This window comes from Triticum urartu, chromosome 7A, assembly GCF_056163025.1.
Source record: "Triticum urartu cultivar PI428250 chromosome 7A, HENAU_Tu73, whole genome shotgun sequence".
NCBI classification, from domain to species: domain Eukaryota; kingdom Viridiplantae; phylum Streptophyta; class Magnoliopsida; order Poales; family Poaceae; genus Triticum; species Triticum urartu.
This window is the reverse complement of record NC_141879.1, coordinates 408034733-408053864: the sequence shown is the minus strand read 5'-3', so window position 1 is coordinate 408053864 and position 19132 is coordinate 408034733. Positions and strand designations below refer to the sequence as shown.

At 50.3% G+C, this 19132-nt stretch overlaps 1 protein-coding gene across 2 annotated transcripts; it reads right to left on the bottom strand.

The window, feature by feature from the left end:
* Window positions 1-10712: 10712 nt before the first annotated feature.
* Window positions 10713-15597, bottom strand: SIGA (sigma factor A). 2 transcript variants are annotated; one of them, XM_048688847.2, is made up of 10 exons: window positions 15202-15590; window positions 14405-15121; window positions 14038-14236; window positions 13841-13933; window positions 13624-13752; window positions 13457-13510; window positions 13283-13360; window positions 13117-13179; window positions 12923-13035; window positions 10713-11114 (listed from the first exon to the last, which is right to left on the bottom strand). In XM_048688847.2, exons 2-10 carry the CDS (start codon window positions 15097-15099, stop codon window positions 11006-11008), a joined length of 1533 nt encoding a protein of 510 aa, XP_048544804.1. In that variant the 5' UTR covers window positions 15100-15121; window positions 15202-15590; the 3' UTR covers window positions 10713-11005. The 2 variants fall into 2 exon arrangements, with proteins under 2 accessions (XP_048544804.1, XP_048544805.1); XM_048688848.2 differs by lacking the exon at window positions 12923-13035 and having other exon boundaries at window positions 15202-15597.
* Between the last annotated feature and the right edge of the window lie 3535 nt (window positions 15598-19132).

Genomic DNA, 19132 nt, shown 5'->3' with positions numbered 1-19132 from the left:
GTTGTACCTTGACCTTATGACAACTAGAACCGGATACTTAATAAAACACACCCTTCTAAGTGCCAGATACAACCGGTGATCGCTCTCTCACAGGCGGACGAGGGGAGGATCATCGGTTAGGATTATGCTACACGATGCTACTTGGTGAACTTACCATCTACTCTCTTCTACATGCTGCAAGATGGAGGTGGCCAGAAGCGTAGTCTTCGACAGGACTAGCTATCCCCCTCTTATTCCGACATTCTGCAGTTCAGTCCACATATGATACCCTTTTTCCATTTGATACCAATGCATACATATGTAGTGTAGCTCCTTGCTTGCGAGTACTTCAGATGAGTACTCACGGTTGCTTTGCGCCCCTTTCCCCCCTTCCTATACCCGATTGCTGCGACCATACGATGGAGTCCAGGAGCCATACACCACTGTCGATGACGACTACTACTACTCGGGAGGTGCCTACTACTACGTGCAGCCCGCTGACGACGACCATGAGTAGTTTAGGAGGATCCCAGGCAGGAGGCCTGCGCCTCTTTCGATCTGTATCCTAGTTTGTGCTAGCCTTCGTAAGGCAATCTTGTTTAACTTATGTCTGTACTCAGATATTGTTGCTTCCGTTGACTCGTCTATGATCGAGCTCTTGTATTCGAGCCTTCAAGGCCCCTGGCTTGTAATATAAAGCTTGTATTATTTTAATTTGTGTCTAGAGTTGTGTTGTGATATCTTCCCGTGAGTCCTTGATCTTGATCGTACACATTTGCGTGTATGATTAGTGTACGGTCAAATCGGGGGCGTCACAGTAATATTAGAGTCATGCTAGTGAGTAGTTATGAATTTTAGAAATACTTGTGTTAAAGTTTGTGATTCCCGTAGCATGCACGTATGGTGAACCGTTATGTGATGAAGTCAGAGCATGATTTATTTATTGATTGTATTCCTTATGAGTGGCGGTCGGGGACGAGCGATGGTCTTTTCCTACCAATCTATCCCCCTAGGAGCATGCACATAGTACTTTGTTTTGATAACTAATAGATTTTTGCAATAAGTATGTGAGTTCTTTATGACTAATGTTGAGTCCATGGATTATACGCACTCTCACCCTTCCACCATTGCTAGCCTCTCTAGTACCGCGCAACTTTCGCCAGTACCATAAACCCACCATATGCCTTCCTCAAAACAGCCACCATACCTACCTATTATGGCATTTCCATAGCCATTCCGAGATATATTGCCATGCAACTTTCCACCATTCCGTTGTTATGACACAGTTCATCATTGTCATATTGCTTTGCATGATCATGTAGTTGACATTGTATTTGTGTCAAAGCCACCATTCATAATTTTTTCATACATGTCACTCATGAGTCATTGCACATCCCGGTACACCGCCGGAGGCATTCATATAGAGTCATATCTTGTTCTAAGTATTGAGTTGTAATTCTTGAGTTGTAAGTAAATAAAAGTGCGATGATCATCATTATTAGAGCATTGTCCCAGTGAGGAAAGGATGATGGAGACTATGATTCCCCCACAAGTCGGGATGAGACTCCGGATGAAAAATAGAGAGAGAAAAGAGGCCAAAAAAGAGAAGGCCCTAACAAAAAAACAAAAAAAACAAAAAAATGAGAGAAAAAGGGAGAAGGGACAATGCTACTATCCTTTTACCACACTTGAGTTTCAAAGTAGCACCATGATCTTCATGATAGAGAGTCTCTTATGTTTCACTTTCATATACTAGTGGGAATTTTACATTATAGAACTTGGCTTGTATATTCCAATGATGGGCTTCCTCAAAATGCCCTAGGTCTTCGTGAGCAAGCAAGTTGGATGCACACCCACTTAGTTTCTTTTGTTGAGCTTTCATACACTTATAGCTCTAGTGCATCCGTTGCATGGCAATCCCTACTCACTCACATTGATATCTATTGATGGGCATCTCCATAGCCCGTTGATACGCCTAGTTGATGTGAGACTATCTTCTCATTTTGTCTTCTCCACAACCACCATTCTATTCCACCTATAGTGCTATATCCATGGCTCAAGCTCATATATTGCATGAAGATTGAAAAAGTTCGAGAACATCAAAATTATGAAACAATTGCTTGGCTTGTCATCGGGGTTGTGCATGATTTAAATATTTTGTGTGGTGAAGATAGAGCATAGCCACACCATATGATTTTGTAGGGATAGCTTTCTTTGGCCATGTTATTTTGAGAATACATGATTGCTTTGTTAGTATGCTCGAAGTATTATTGTTTTTATGTCAATATTAAACTTTTGTCTGGGATCTTATGGATCTGAATATTCTTGCCAGAATAAAGAGAATTACATGGATAAATATGTTAGGTAGCATTCCACATCAAAAATTCTGTTTTTATCATTTACCTACTCGAGGACGAGCAGGAATTAAGCTTGGGGATGCTTGATACGTCTCCAACGTATCTATAATTTTTTATTGTTCCATGCTATTATATTATCTGTTTTGGATGTTTATGCGCTTTATTATACACTTTTATATCATTTTTGGGACTAACCTATTAACCGGAGGGCCAGCCCAAAATGCTGTTTTATTGCCTATTTCAGTGTTTCGGAGAAAAGGAGTATCAAATGGAGTCCAAACGTAATGAAACCTTCGGGGGAGTTATTTTTGTAACGGAAGCAATCCAGGAGACTTGGAGTTTACGTCAGGGAAGCTTCGAGGTGGCCACGAGGCAAAGAGGCGTGCCTGCCCCCTAGGCATGCCCCCCCACCCTCGTGGGCCCCTCGTTGCTCCCCTGACCGACTTCTTTCACCTATATATGTCCATATACCCTAAAAACATCAGGGAGCAGAATAGATTGGGAGTTCCGCCGCCAGAAGCCTCCGTAGCCACCGAAAACCAATCTAGACCCGTTCCGGCACCCTGCCGGAGGGGGAAATCCCTCTCCGATGGCCATCTTCATCATCCCGGTGCTCTCCATGATGAGGAGGGAGTAGTTCACCCTCGGGGCTGAGGGTATGTGCCAGTAGCTATGTGTTTGATCTCTCTCTCTCTCGTGTTCTTGAGTCGGCACGATCTTGATGTATCGCGAGCTTTGCTATTATAGTTGGATCTTATGATGTTTCTCCCCCTCTACTCTCTTGTGATGAATTGAGTTTTCCCTTTGAAGTTATCTTATCAGATTGAGTCTTTAAGGATTTGAGAACACATGATGTATGTCTTGCATGTGCTTATCTGTGGTGACAATGGGATATCATGTGATCCACTTGATGTATGTTTTGGTGATCAACTTGCGAGTTCCGTGACCTCGTGAACTTATGCATAGGGGTTGGCACACGTTTTCGTCTTGACTCTTCGGTAGAAACTTTGGGGCACTCTTTGAAGTTCTTTGTGTTGGTTGAATAGATGAATCTGAGATTGTGTGATGCATATCGTATAATCATACCCACGGATACTTGAGATGACATTGGATTATCTAGGTGACATTAGGGTTTTGGTTGATTTGTGTCTTAAGGTGTTATTCTAGTATGAACTCTATGATAGATTGAACGGAAATAATAGCTTCATGTTATTTTACTATGGACTCTTGAATAGATCGATCAAAAAGAATAACTTTGAGGTGGTTTCGTACCCTACAATAATATCTTCATTTGTTCTCCGCTATTAGTGACTTTGGAGTGACTCTTTGTTGCATGTTGAGGGATAGTTATATGATCCAATTATGTTATTATTGTTGAGAGAACTTGCACTAGTGAAAGTATGAACCCTAGGCCTTGTTTCAACGCATTGCAATATTGTGCTCACCTTTATCATTAGTTACCTTGCTGTTTTTATATTTTCAGAATACAAAAACCATTATCTACTATCCATATTGCACTTGTATCACCATCTCTTCACCGAACTAGTGCACCTATACGATTTACCATTGTATTGGGTGTGTTGGGGACACAAGAGACTCTTTGTTATTTGGTTGCAGGGTTTCTTGAGAGAGACCATCTTCATCCTACGCCTCTCACGGATTGATAAACCTTAGGTCATCCACTTGAGGGAAATTTGCTACTGTCCTACAAACATCTGCACTTGGAGGCCCAACAACGTCTACAAGAAGAAGGTTGTGTAATAGACATGAACGGAGCAGAAGCAGTCCTTCGTCACGAGGTTAGACATCGCTCCGCACGGGTCCTGGCATTTGATGAAATGCAGCAGGACGCCAGGCGGGGTATGGACCTCGTGCTGGGGGAGGAACATCGTCGCGAAGCTGCACTACAGGCGGCAAGATACCAGCAGGCGCTGCGGCGGTACCACTGTCGCAGCGTCCGCTCTAGGACGCTCGAGGTGGGTGACCTCGTCCTGAGGCGGGTGCTCTCCAGGGAAGGGCTGCATAAGCTCTCACCCATGTGGGAGGGCCCGTTCAAGGTCGTCCATGTCTCCAGGCCTGGCGCCGCGCGCCTGGAGAGACAGGACGGGGTACCCATCCAGAACACCTGGAACATCCAACACCTCTGGAAGTTCTACCCATGAAGCAAGGCCCAGCACTCGTGAAGCAAGGCCCCATGCCTGTGAAGGTCTCCGCCCGTGACGCTCTCACGTAATAATGAGTGGGGTTATACACGCCCCGGAGTATCAGGAGTGCCGCCCTTGGGCCTCGGGGGCTCCCTCCCACGTCTTAGTGGCGGCACTTAGCTCCGCACTGGTGAGAAGACATGAAGACTAGACTAGGTGCCAGACGCGGCTTTTAATTTGCTTTCCGAAGTTGGCTTGCCCCTCTTTTAAGTGAAGTTTGCTCCTGGTGTTCTTCGCTGATTTGGTCCTGTCGCTTTCTGCCTCTATTCTGCCTTCATTTCTCTGGTCGGCTTGTACTCTCTCTCGCACTCCTCACGAGGGGGCTGGACGGGTGCCCTTGTGAGCATTTTTTTCCTCTTTCTGCCTTTTGTCAGCTTTTCGCGAGGCACCCTCGTTCAAGCCCACAAGCTGGCGCACCTCTCCTAATCCGTGCCTCACGGGTACCACGATACGAAGCGCTGGGTCAAGGCCAGCGGCTCCTGTAACCAAGGCTCGGGTGAACGATAAGCCTCTTAACGAATTTTTTGCAGTTCCTAAGTACCTACCAGGACAAGGGGGCCTCGACAGGCACCAGGAAGCAAGCGCCTCGTGAGGAGGAGACTACTCCGAGCAAGTCAAGATAAGTTATCTCTACATAAAATGACAATGTTGCGACACAGCACGGATAAGCATAGCTTAATATTTGAGAAATCATAGTTCGTTGCACGCCCCCGGGGGGGCATACTGGCTTTTTTCTTAGTACAGGAAGGAAAGTGAAAGATCATGGATGTCGCCTAGAGGGGGTGAATAGGCGTTTTAAAATAATTACAGTTTAGGCTTGAACAAATGCGGAATAAACCTAGCAGTTAATTTGTCAAGCACAAAACCTAAAACAACTAGGCTCACCTATGTGCACCAACAACTTATGCCAAGAAAGATAAGCAACTATGTGATAGCAAGATATATGACAAGAAATAATATGGCTATCACAAAGTAAAGTGCATAAGTAAAAGGGCTCGGGTAAGAGATAACCGAGGCACGCGGAGACGATGATGTATCCCGAAGTTCACACCCTTGCGGATGCTAATCTCCGTTTGGAGTGGTGTGGAGGCACAATGCTCCACAAGAAGCCACTAGGGCCACCGTAATCTCCTCACGCCCTCGTACAATGCAAGATGCCGTGATTCCACTAAAGGACCCTTGAGGGCGGTCACCGAACCCGTACAAATGGCAACCCTTGGGGGCAGTCACCAAACCCGTACACTTTGGCAACCCTTGGGGGCGGTCACTGGAACCCGTCAAATTGCTCGGGGCGATCTCCACAACCTAATTGGAGACCCCGACGCTTGCCCGAAGCTTTACACCACAATGATTGAGCTCAGAACACCAACAACCGTCTAGGGCGCCCAAGCACCCAAGAGGAACAAGCTCAAGGGTACCAAGCACCCAAGAGTAATAAGCTTCTCAACTTGTAACTTCCACGTATCACCGTGGAGAACTCAAACCGATGCACCAAATGCAAGGGCAAGGGCACACGGAGTGCCCAAGCCCTTCTCTCTCAAATCCCACCGAAGCAACTAATGCTAGGGAGCAAAATGAGAGGAAGAACAAGAAAGAGAACACCAAGAACTCCAAGATCTAGATCCAAGGGGTTCCCCTCACATAGAGGAGAAAGTGATTGGTGGAAATGTGGATCTAGATCTCCTCTATCTTTTCCCTCAAAAACTAGCAAGAATCCATGGAGGGATTGAGAGTAAGCAAGCTCGAAGAAGGTCAACAATGGAGGAAGAACACGAGCTCAAAGGATATGGTTCATCGCGGAAGAAGACCCCCTTCTATAGGAGGGGGAAAATCCAACCGTTATGTGCTCAGCCCGCACACGAGCGGTACTACCGCTCCACGAGCGGTACTACCGCTCGGGCAGAAGAAATAGGGAAATGGAGCAACAAAACATGAACCTTGGGGCGGTAGTACCGCATATAAGCGGTACTACCGCTCACCCCAGCGGTACTACCGTTGGAGGAGTAGAACACGGGACCAAAAGAGGCAGGGCAGAGCAGAGTACGGCGGCAGTAATGCAGTAGCGGTACTACCGCCCGACTGGAGCGGTACTACCGCTTATAGGCGGTACTACCGTGCCTTACTGCCGTGCAACTACTGCTAAACCCAACACGAAAAGTGCAAGACCCAAAATCGAGGCGGTAGTAGAGCGGTACTGGAGCGGTACTACCGCTTGACGCTATAAGCGGTACTACCGCTGCCGACCGCGGTACTACCACGGGAAGAAAACCAGAACTGTCATAACTTCTTCATAAGAGCTCCGAATTGAGCAAACTCAAGCTTGTTGGATACAAGACGACGAGTAGCATCAAAACAGCGAAACCTCCAACTGAGAAGAACCGACAAAACCTCCAACATCGAAAACATCATAGAAGATGCATGTGAACTCCGTTTTCGATGAACTTGAGCTTGTCATCAAGATGACCATAAGCTCTAAGACTCACAAAGAGAACCAAACAAGAACCAAGAAAGATGATGCAAGGATGCAATGGTTTGAGCTCTCAACGAACGATACGATCAAACTACTCATCGAGAGCCCCCCTTGATAGTACGGCAATCGATCCTATAACCCGGTCTCCCAACTACCACTATGAGACCGGTAAAATAGAAAACCTATCAAGGGCAAACCTTTGTCTTGCACATAGTCCACTTGAGCTACATGATGACGATCTTGACTCCCTCAAGTTGGACCACCTTTCTTGATTGTGTTGGCTCGATGAAGACTAGTAGATTGCTCCCCCATACTCCACTATGGGTGAGCCACTCTTCCGCACATCTTCACAAGTCCATTGTCACCACAATGGACGGCAAGCTTCAAGCATTTGATCTCTTCGTGATGCTCCACTTGAACTTGCACACCACAACCTAACCCCACAAAGAACTCTCACATAGACCATGGGTTAGTACAGAAAGCATAATGGATAATGCTTACCATACCATGGGATCACTTGATCCCTCAGTAGATCTTATATGCTTTGTGTGTTGATCAACTTGATTCATTCTTGACTTAATCTTGATCAACCTTGAACCTTACCAATTCTCTTCATTTGGATGATATCTTGAAGGTAGACATGAATGATCACACAATCTTCTTCAAGACATGCTTGCAACAAGCTCAACACTCACATGCCCAATATTTGGATAATTCCTTGAATAGCACCTTGGTCGACACAAACTCTCTTGAAACCAACACATGTACTTCAAGAAAAGCCTATGGACAAAACCTTTAAATATAACTCAAGGCAACCATTAGTCCATAGAGATTGTCATCAATTGCCAAAACCAAACATGGGGGCACCGCATGTTCTTTCAGAAAGGAAGAACGAAATAAAAGCGATGCGTGCCCCTATAGCGGTCCGCGAGGGCGAGCTCTTGGCGCCATCCCGAGCTCAGCCAGACCCCTCCTCGCGCTTCACGGAGGTGTGGCAACGAGACGACCCACTGCCACCTTTGAAGCGGGCGTGGCGGCGTGGCGGCTGGTCGTAACCACCGCTGCTAGAGCTGTCGCCGGAGGAAGAGCCGCCGTAGCTGGAGGAGATGTGGTCGGCCCAAAGGGCAGGTTTGCCCTCATCCTCATCACGACCATCGCCAAGGCCGAGCACCTCCTCGCCGTCGTTGACCTCGGGACAGCACCCGGCGCGGCGACCATCTTCCCCAAACACCCTCACGTAGAGGGTCACGTCACCGTCATACTTGAAATGGAGGGTGCACCGCCTGCCCAGGCTGCGCGCGCGGGCAAACGTCTGCCAGGCATGGACCAGGGCTATGTTGCACGCGATGGAGACCTCGATCGCGACCCAGGAAGCCCTGCTGCAGCAGCCGTCCGCCTGCAGCCAGAGCCCGCCTGGACCTGAGGCCGGAAGATCGTCGGCGAAGAAGCGTGGGAGCTGAAGCCAGTTGCCGGCCGGGTTCTCCGACCAGACGACGAACTCCGGCGGCACCTCCGCCAAGTGGAAGCGCGGCCGGGGAGGCCGCGCGACCACGACACTTCTCCCTTCATCAACAGGACTGCCGTGACCAGAGCGACCCCTCCCACGCGAAGCGGCACCGCCATGGCCGCGGGGGGCCGCGGCGGGGGTCGCGGTGTGCTTGCGGGGACGGCCGCGTCCACGCTTGGGCACCGGAGAGCCGAGCCCCTCGCAAGGGGCCTTCCCCTTCTCCGCGGCAGAGAACCTCTTCGACGGCGCCATTAGTGTCGCAACTGGCAATGGAGCAAAGGGGGAGAATCGAGCGGAATGGGAAGAGATGCGCGACGGGGGCTCTGTCCCCCTCCCCATTTATAGCAGGAGAAGGCCAACCAGCACCCCCATGATCACAGGTAATGATGGTTTTTCCTTGCATGCAGCAGGGACTCATCAAATCGGGCAGTTGCCGAGGCAATGTGGGGAAGCGGAGACGCCCACGTCCAATCAATCACCACGCGTCGACGAAGGCCGCAGGCTGTTGGGGCCCGCGGAGCTCCATGCTTGCCCTTTGGCTCCGCCCCGAAGCCAAGCCCGAGCGCGCCTTGGGCCCGGGGGCTACTGTCGGCGTTCTGGGAACGGGGGTCCCCAGACTTGCCTGCCTGCGGCCCATGGCGTGGCTCTGCGAGCGGGCCCGTACGGCCCATCTTCACTAGCAAGGACTCAAGACCTTCGCGAGGGATCAAGCCTAGCGAGGCGGACGACGTGAGACCTCCTCGGGAGCGGCCTCACCAGGCTGGCTCGCGAGGGGCGGAGAGATCAAGACGAGGCAAACCTCACGAGGTTCCAATAACATGAGCCATGACGACCAGGGCCAGGCGGGCGCCAGCGCGCACAGTTTCCTTGTTTCCACTTTGGTGCTAAGGAGGCAAGCGCAGATAAAGAGTACCGAGGCGTCAAGCAAAGGTTTCCATATCGGTGCAACGAGACCAAGACCGGCAGGATGGCAAGACAGGAGGTCACCGTGGAGCCCAAGACGGCGTCACCACCAGAGCCTTTGGCAGTCGAAGACTATTTTTGTCAGGATAAGTTGTACCAGCTGTTCCCTTTCAAATTGGCCATGGTTTGCTCCCTTCCCGCTCAATATTTTGGGAGAGGACCAGGGCCTCTATAAATAGGACTAGCCACCATAGTAGGAGGGGTAACTAATCAGAGAGAGATCGATCCGGACAACCACAAGTTCACCAAGCACAAGAACACCTTTCCTCAGAAGGCTGTTCTTCCCCTTATACTGTTCATCCTCAGCCCAAGAGGCAATCCACCACCACCACACTGGAGTAGGGTATTACACCACAACGGTGGCCCGAAGCAGTATAAATCTTGTGTCTCATGTGTTGTGAGTTCGTGTGCCTAGCCTAGAAATCGCAAAGTGTGTGAGGGCGTGATCGGTGAGGGAGAGATCTTCGCGTGCACCCCAGTGTTCGAACCTTAAGGATTTTGTCAGAACCCGAAATCCGACACAACTGGCCAGGAAGTAAGAAGTGTTGCTTTTGTGCTCATGACGAGACAATCAAACACCTTTTTTTCCAATGCAAGTTTGCACGTTCTACATGGCCAGTCATCCAAATAGCGTCAAATTTGTATCCACCAACGAGTGTTGCCAATATATTTGGTCATTGGTTGGACGGAATTCCAAATAGTTTGAAAACGCTAATAAGGATGGAGCGTATGCCTTACTATGGTCGCTTTGGCTATGTAGAAATGATTTGATTTTTAATGAAAAAAATGCTTCTTATCTGCGGGTTATTTTCTGTTGTACGCACTCGCTTCATACGTGGTCTACACTACAACAGGCGAAGCATCAACCGTTGTTTAAGGCGGTGTGTACGCAGTTGGAGCAGGCGGCTACGAAGGGTTTTTTCCCAACATGGGTGGTAGCATAACCTCCGGATCGATCCACCACCGAGTTCGACATAGGCAAAGTGCCGGTCCATAGGACTCTACCGTTGCCGATTTGTCGGTTTTCTTACATTTTCTAGTGTCAGACTTTTGGTGTTTGATTGTGTGCATCCTATTTATAAAGAGGCCGGATGTTACTCATAATGTTTTGTATCCACTTGATGCTACATTTGAGATAATAAAATCATCTTTTATCGAAAAAGCCTCTGCTTTGTCATAAGGGCAACATACTTCAGCAGAAGAACAAAGTTTTAGATCGCAAGCCATACCGATAACAAAGGAGAAATATTCATGAGATAGGTCTTGCTCTATTTGACCAAGCTACATGAAGCATTCACTATATATACAATACATAATACTTGAACGGCTTCCAAGGAAAATGTGGCATTGAGACTTTGATCATTGCATGCCTATTATCACAAAATGTACAGGTATGATTATCTGCAGGTGAGTGGCAGTAGAAGCCTTTCAATGATGTAACCTATGTTGTCGCTCTCTCTTTTGGAGTATATACAACCACTGCGTGTTTGGATCCGGTCCAGCACAACATGAAAAACACCTCAGCTCAGTAATCCTGGAGCAACGCATCCAGCTTTTTCCGCCTCGCGGCGTGCTTCAGCTTCTCCATTGCGATAAGCCCTACTTGCCTCACCCTCTCCCTGGATAACCCGAACCTGAAGAATGTTTCAAAGATCAGGATTAGACTATCATGTGGCAAGAAAGAATTGTGGTTCAGTTAGTAATGGTCATATCCTCTTGATGCTCCATTTTTAGCTAATAAAATCCACCCTTTGTCGAAAAACATGTCGATGTTATGAACACTGTATGCGGAAATTTCAAAACATTTTCAGGCAAACAAATACTTGATTGTGAGATAAAATAACCTTGGCAAAAAAAAGGAATCAGAAAATTGTGATGTTGCTTTGATTTTTTTTTTTTTAAATGGAGGAGGACCCTGGCCTCTGCATCTGGACGATGCATGTAGCCACTTTATTAATTATTCATACAAGACCTTACAAAGGCATACAATAGTAAGACTGAAGCCACCGTCTAGGCAACAAAAGTGTCGCTACTCCTATCCAATTGATGAAGGGCTGCTGATAGTCTGGGCCTAATACCAAACAGACCTCGCAGCCAAACCTAACATCTAAGACCTAAGGTCCCAACCAGGACGCCTGCCAGGTATAGGCACCCACCAGTCCGGCGTGCTCCTCAACCAGGACGCCTGCCAGGTATGAGGCCGCCACAGCCACCTGCCGCCAATCCATCTTCAGAGCTGTACTGCTGCATGAACGTTGCCCGGTCTAGCTGCCGCCGACGCCACCACGACGCCAGACAGCGACGACCTCCTGCGCGAGTCCATCCTCGCAAATCATACGCCTAATCTCCAGAGCGCCATGCCATCGAGATCCGACACCATCAATGTGTGATGAAGCACCGCTCCTCCTCTTGTCACCTCCAGCCATCACTTGCTCCAAAACGATGCCTCCATGAGGGAAAGCGCTACTAAGAGCGTCATCATCGTCCGATCCGGGAGACCCAAATCTAGAGTTTCCCCCGGAGCATCCCGAGCCTGATGACGCCAAATGCAACAACGATGCCTCGACAAGGAAACGACATCAAAGACGCCGCCATCGTTCGCCATGACCGTAGTCGGCGCGATTTTCATCGGCAGTTGCGCCACCGGGCGTACGGCACCGGCCTCGCTGGTTCCTTCGACCGTAGCAAACTCCAAAACGATGCCCTGAAGAGGGGCTACGGCGCAAGAGCACCGCCGTCGCTCGATCCCATGGAGATCTAGGGTTTTTCCCAGAGTTGTCCGGGTTGGCAAGGGCCAGACAAAGATGCCGGCGTGTCGCACTCGCCATCGCGTTGACCGTGACCCGGAGACCAAGCTCACGCCTGAGCCCAGATCCGGCCGCGCCGCCGCCGATCTGGTCACGCCGCTGTCGTCCCTGGCGACCGTGGCGCCCCAGATCTTGAAGCCGCCTGCCATGGGGAATGGGATCGCCGGAGCGCCGCCAGCCCCCGTCGTGACGTCCGGCCGCACGCCATGCTCCGGCCCGGGGGCGCCGGCCCGCGCCAGCTCCTCACGAGCGGGAGGGCACCTAGTCCCCGCCGCCGCCGGCGACGGCAAGGCTTTGCCTGGCCGCGCCCTTGGGCGGCGGTGAGGGAGGAGGAGGACGAGAGGGGGAGTCGGCGGCGACGGGATCTAGGGGCCTCCCCCAGCCGCCGCACGGGGGCGACTCGGGAGGGACGGGACTTTTTGTTCAGTTTATCAAGAAAGGGTCTGGCAAACTATGACCTGGGACTCACAGATGGGTTTGCCGCCGTGGATGAGCACGGGCACCATCCTGTGGACGGGGTTGGAGCGGAGGAGCTGGACTCACAGATGTTGCTTTGATGACATTTCCTTTTGACAGCAATTAATAAGCGCAAGGCATGGCAAAAGTTCTTGTTCAGTTGAAGAAGTAATACTTACTGTCTGCTAATATCCTCCCATGTATGGCATTGTTTCCCTATACCATGGTATAACTGAATAATGTCCCTCTCACGTTCAGTGAGATTTGAGTTTAGAAGTTTGTTGACTTCCTCCTGGTATCAGCACAATCTTAAGATAAAACATATTTGACTGAAAATCACAAGGAAGCGAACAACAACAGCAATAAAAGTTACCTTTAGATACCACTCCTCAAATCCATGCCATGGGTCATTCGCAACATTTTGATCCTCTATATACTGAGAATGAGTGGAGGAGGAAATCAAAGTTAACCCCGAGGAATATTTCATCGGTGAAAATGTATTTTGGTGGTATTTAATGTGTGGTAGTGTAACAGCTTACGCTGTGGAGTGTATCTCCGGGTAGGCCATTTAAGGAGGGGAATGCCTGTTGATCCAACGAAAGAGCCTTATTGACAGCCTGCAATTTGGAGATGCAAAATCATTGTGAGAAGTCCAAAGGTGTAAAAGGGCTAAACATAAGAAATCATACTTGGGACGATAAATATGTAAATACCTGTGTAGCATTGTGCACTTTCTTCTCCGATATATTGAGCAACTTTGCGATGTTCTAAGGACAATGACAAAAGGTTAGAGAAGAAGTAACAGAGCAACATGATGAACACACACAAAATCATGCTGATTGAAATGCTTCACTCAAATAAAACTGCTACTCCGCCCTACTTGCGTTGTCGGAGAAACCCCTTGGTCCTCCAATGCGTACTTTGCGCCACGAATCGCAATCAGCCTCTCATGCAGGTAAGTAGGGAGCCTGAATGTTTTCGAGTTGTCAGCCAGTGCTCTTGAAACACCCTGGTAACAAGGAAAGTAATGAATGGATAAAGAGTGCAAAGATTCTCTCATTAGTACAGTACTGATGAGATGAGCAAAGAGGTCTCACCTGACGAATCCACCAGTATACGTAAGTGGAAATTCTGAAGCCCCTGGATGCATCGAACTTTTCGATCCCGCGGAGTAGCCCTATGAGACCACCCTGAACCACCAACCAAATTGCCCAACATGTTACATGTTGATTTTTGTGAAACATGCTAACTGTCCTAGTGAAACAAATGCCCATGAACATGAGGATGTGATTACCTGAATCAGGTCGGACAGCTCAACCCCCAGCTTGTCATACTTTTGGGCGATGGATATGACCAAACGGATGTTGCTCATCGTTAGCACCTCCCTCGCGAGGAACGACTCGCGCATTCTTGACCGTAGCTCCGGCGTCGATATCCGAAGTGATTGCGCCATCTGCTTGTACGACGGCTCATTCCCCAGTTTTTCTTTCAGCCTGAATCAATGTTTCAGACTCAGAAGTTAGGCAAAAGTGTCAATTTGATAGCACAAGGCAAAGCAGCAGTGACAATGGTTCTTGATTTCGGATTAGGAGAAGAAGCATATAGTACTATGTTGGTTGAATGTATCACTGAATTTGGGGAAGAGCACTCCCATCCCATACTTTGATCTTTGCTGCTGCAGCCATATCCCGTCCTTGATCTTCTTGGAGAGGTGGACAACCTGCTTGTGCGTGAGGAGCTCCTTGCTGACGGTACCGCGAAGGTAGATGCGGTTTCTGCTCTGCAGCAGCTCGGGGCTGATGCTCAGGTGCACGGCGCCGCTGCCTTTCTTGGACCTCCCACGCCTCCGGCCGCTCATCCGCCGCTGCCTCGCCGAGACGCCGGAGCGCGCCACGACGACGGAGCTGCTCCTGCCCTTGCCGTCTTCGTCCTCGGCCGAACCAATGGCCTCCACATGGTGGCCATCACCGCCGCCGTCGTCCTCCTCCTCCTCGAAGGGGAGCTGCCACTGCTTCTCGAGCATGGACCTCTGCAGCAGGATAATGGCATCGAGGGAGAACTCGTCGGCGGGCAACAAGGGAGGAGGCTGCGGTGCGAGCGAAGGCGCGCTCTGCCTGAGGGCCCGCATGACCTGCGCGCGGCCATGTGGGGAGAGCTTGAGCCTGTGCGCGGCGACGGTGAGCTTGGACGCGGCCGGTGGCGCGAACTGCAGCGAGGAGGAGCCGTGGGCGTCTCCCGCCGCGCTGCTCATGTGGCTGTTGACCTTGTCGGAGAGCAGGTCGTTGGGCGGCCCGAAGGACGTGCTGAGAAGGCGGTTGCCTGCGCTCAGCCCGATCAAGGCAGGCGTCGCCGTCATGTCTCGCCGCCCGTTTAGTTATCTGCGCCGTATGAGCGCGGCGAGGGATTACAAAACACTGTGTTTCAAGAAACAGAGAAAGAAGAGATAGGAAGCTCGTACCTGTGCGGCGGCGCGGGGGAAGCGACGAAGAATCAAGGGAAGGGGAAGGGGAGGCAGAGGAAGACGACGGCGCGGGCGTCGGAGACAATAACCAAGTACGGAGTACTGGCTAGTAGTACGAAGTAACTAGAAGCTCAATGGAGACCACACGCCGAGAGAGACGAGAGAGAGAGAGAGGGAGACGGAGAGGCTATTAACAGTTCGCTCGTGCGTGCGGTGGCAGCGGCAGCCGGCGCCACTGCTGCGCGCGCTGGATTTACTGCGTTACTGCAGTGGAGAGGCCGGGCCGGAGGGGGAGGAGAGGATAGGGTGAGTGAGGGCGGGAGGCCATTGGCGGGGGAAGATATCCGCGGGTGGCCTCTCGTCTGGACGCCGAGGCCGAGCGCGCGCCACGACCACCAGATCCTGCGCCCGGGCCACCTGGCAACAAAAGATCGTCCCCTCCCCGTTGCCTCCACACGTTGCCTCTCCTTGTTTTGATTTCACGGCACTTCCTTTGACGCATAAAAACGATAAGTACATGCATCCTGGATTCGCACGAATACAAGAAAACTTTGATCCGCACCGTAAAGAGACCTGAGTATTCAAGATAGCAATGACATATCCCCCAACCTCATCGGCCACATCAGCGGCGGCCACCTTTACTCCTCGCCGGCATCTTGTCGGCACGTTAGTGGCGGCCATTTCCACTCCTCATCGGCACCTCATCCTCGCCGCGGCTTCCACGAATCTGGTGACGAATTCGTTGACGTTGAACAATGTCGTCCCTAAATAGCCGAAACACCTTAGGAAATAAGAACCGCAACTAGCCTTCCACGTGGCACCACCGCTGCCCCCCCCCCCCCCCCCCTTCGGAGCCCGACTGAGCCTGCTTCATGGGGCGCTCGCCTTGTGTGTGCGTGTGTGTGTGTGTGTGTCCAGGGCTTGTTGTGTTGTGCCCTCAGCATTAAACATTGTACTCCTGTTGGATGTGGAACTTCTTTGTGTGCGTGTGTTGTATGATTTTGTTGGATGTTTGGCTCGGGCGGTTTGCTTTATAATATAAAGCGGGGCGAAAGCCTTTTTCGGTAACAAGAACTGCAACTGCAAATAACCACGAGAACAACGGGGGTGAAGAATTGAACAAATGCATCAGTTCAAGTGGAGCCGGATGGTCCGGGTTGGGTTTCGAATTATCCAGGCAATGGTCGAATGTTCGGGATTCAAATCCGGATGATGTCGGCAGGTCAACCATGAATGAAAGTGGAGCTGGCGGAACTCGAATTTGGCGCTGGAAAGAAAAAAATGGTGGATTTTTTAGGGAATCTCGTGGTGAAAGGCTAGAGAGAAGTGTGGGAAGGCTAGATCCACATGCGAAGCATCAAATATATGGATCCAAATCAATAAAATCTCACAAAACCAATAAGTTGCAAGAAATTGGTAGGGCTATTTTTGGCGGGGAAATTTTGAATTTAGGGGAGAACAAACAAAAAATGCTAGAAAGGTAAGGGGGGAGAGGGCACCAAGATGTGGTCAACCTTACTCATGATACAAGATGATATGGGGTAGAGTCCCAAGGGTGACCTAATCATTCACACTTGAACACTCAAGATCACAAAAGGAAACACTCAAAACAATACCCAGTTACACATCCACTCTCAAAGCAAACACATAGAAGACCCACAAGGTACATGAACAACAAAGGGAAAAGAGTAGCAATGGTAAAGTCTTCCCAAGTGCCAAAGGAAGATAAGGTGGCTTGATGATCTATGATGAGATCCTTCTCCACATGGGAGGTCTTGTAATCTTTGAGGGATTCTTCTCCAGGGAAGGGGGTACAAGGAGCAAAGCTCTCTCGATTTAGTCTAATATATGCTTTGCTAATCCTATAGAGGAGGTAGAGGACGACTATATACAGTCTAAGCCGGATTAGGGGCGAGAGAGAGGGATACATGGCCACTTGGGTTGAATTGTGCGCAGGCAGGACCGGATGTTCCCGGACGTTATCCGGACGTCCGGCCATTGGCCGGATGATCTGGGTTTGAGCCCATGTCAGGGTTGGGTAGTTGGCTCGTGGGGGTCCTGACAAGGACATGTACTAGGGATAGGGTAACATGCCTGACCTATAGATCCTACCTAAGGACACCATGCACCGTGTACTGGGCCCCTGGGCCAGATCACCGTTCAGATGTACTGCAACCTGAAGGTCACTTGGAATCCAACAACCACTCGGAGTAAAGCACTCCTGAGGGAGTCCTAGATTAGGGGGTATCCGGATAGCCGGATTATATCCTTTGGCCAGACTGTTGGACTATGAAGATGCAAGATTGAAGACTTTGTCCCGTGTCCGGATGGGACTCTCCTTGGCGTGGAAGGCAAGCTTGGCAATACAGATATATAGATCTCCTTCCTTGTAACCGACCCTGTGTAACCCTAGCCCCCACCGGTGTCTATATAAACCGGAGGGTTTAGTCCGTAGGACCAAGAACAACAATCATACCATAGGCTAGCTTCTAGGGTTTAGCCTCTTCGATCTCGTGGTAGATCAACTCTTGTACTACTCATATTATCAAGAACAATCAAGCAGGACGTAGGGTATTACCTCCATCAAGAGGGCCCGAACCTGGGTAAACATCGTGCCCCCCGCCTCCTGTTACCATCCGCCTAGACGCACAGTTCGGGACCCCCTACCCGAGATCCGCCGGTTTTGACACCGACATTGGTGCTTTCATTGAGAGTTCCTCTGTGTCGTCATCGTTAGGCTTGATGGCTCCTTCGATCATCGATAGCGATGCAGTCCAGGGTGAGACTTTTCTCCCCGGACAGATCTTTGTATTCGGCAGCTTCGCACTATGGGCCAACTCGTTTGGCCATCTGGAGCAGATCGAGAGTTACGCCCCCGGCCACCAAGTCAGGTTTGGAAGCTTAAACTACACGACTGACATCCACAGAGACTTGATCTTCGACAGATTCGAGCCCCTGCCGAGTGCGCCACACGGTCACGATGAGCATGATTTAGCTCTACCATCGGACAGTGTTCAGGAGACCGCACCGGCAACCGCTCCGACCCTCAATTCGGAGCCAATTGCGCCATCCATGGACGGGTGGATAGACCCCGCCACGGAGGCTGCATTCTCAGCGGCGATCGAGTCGAGTATCGACCTTACCCTTCACGAGAGCAACGCCAAACTACCGGATTCTTCCCTGGCCACGGACTCCGAACCGCCTGCACCCGTGCCTATCGAATCCGACTTGGCACCGATCATGGAGTTCACCTCCGCGGATATCTTTCAGCACTCGCCCTTCGGCGACATACTAAACTCATTAAGGTCTCTCTCCTTGTCAGAAGAGTCCTGGCCGAACTATGTCTGGCAGGATTGGGATGCGGATGACGAAAAATTCGCCGCCCACCCACCACCCACTTAGTAGCCACTATCGACAATTTGACTGACATGCTCGACTTCGACTCCGAAGACATCGACGGTATGGACGACGATGCAAGAGACGAACAAGAACCACTGCCCACAAGGCACTGGACAGCCACCTCATCATATGATATATATATATATATGGTGGACACACCCAAAGAAGGCAATGGCGACGGGACAGCGGAGGATGACCCCTCCAAGAAGCAACCCAAGCGCTAACGTCAGCGGCGCCGCTCTAAGTCTCGCCAAGGCAAAAGCGGTGATACCGGCCCAGGAGATAATAGCACTCCGGACAGTGCCAAGATGACGACAATCCCCTCCAGCAAGATTTAGAGCAGGAGGATGGAGAAGCCAGCCCTCCCGAGAGAGCGGCAGATGGAGAGGCGGAGGATGATAATTACATGCCTCCCTCTGAAGACGAGGCAAGCCTCGACAATGACGAATTTGTCATGCCTGAGGATCTCGTCGAGCAAGAGCGATTCAAGAGCCGGCTTATAGCCACGGCAAATAGCCTTAAGAAAAAG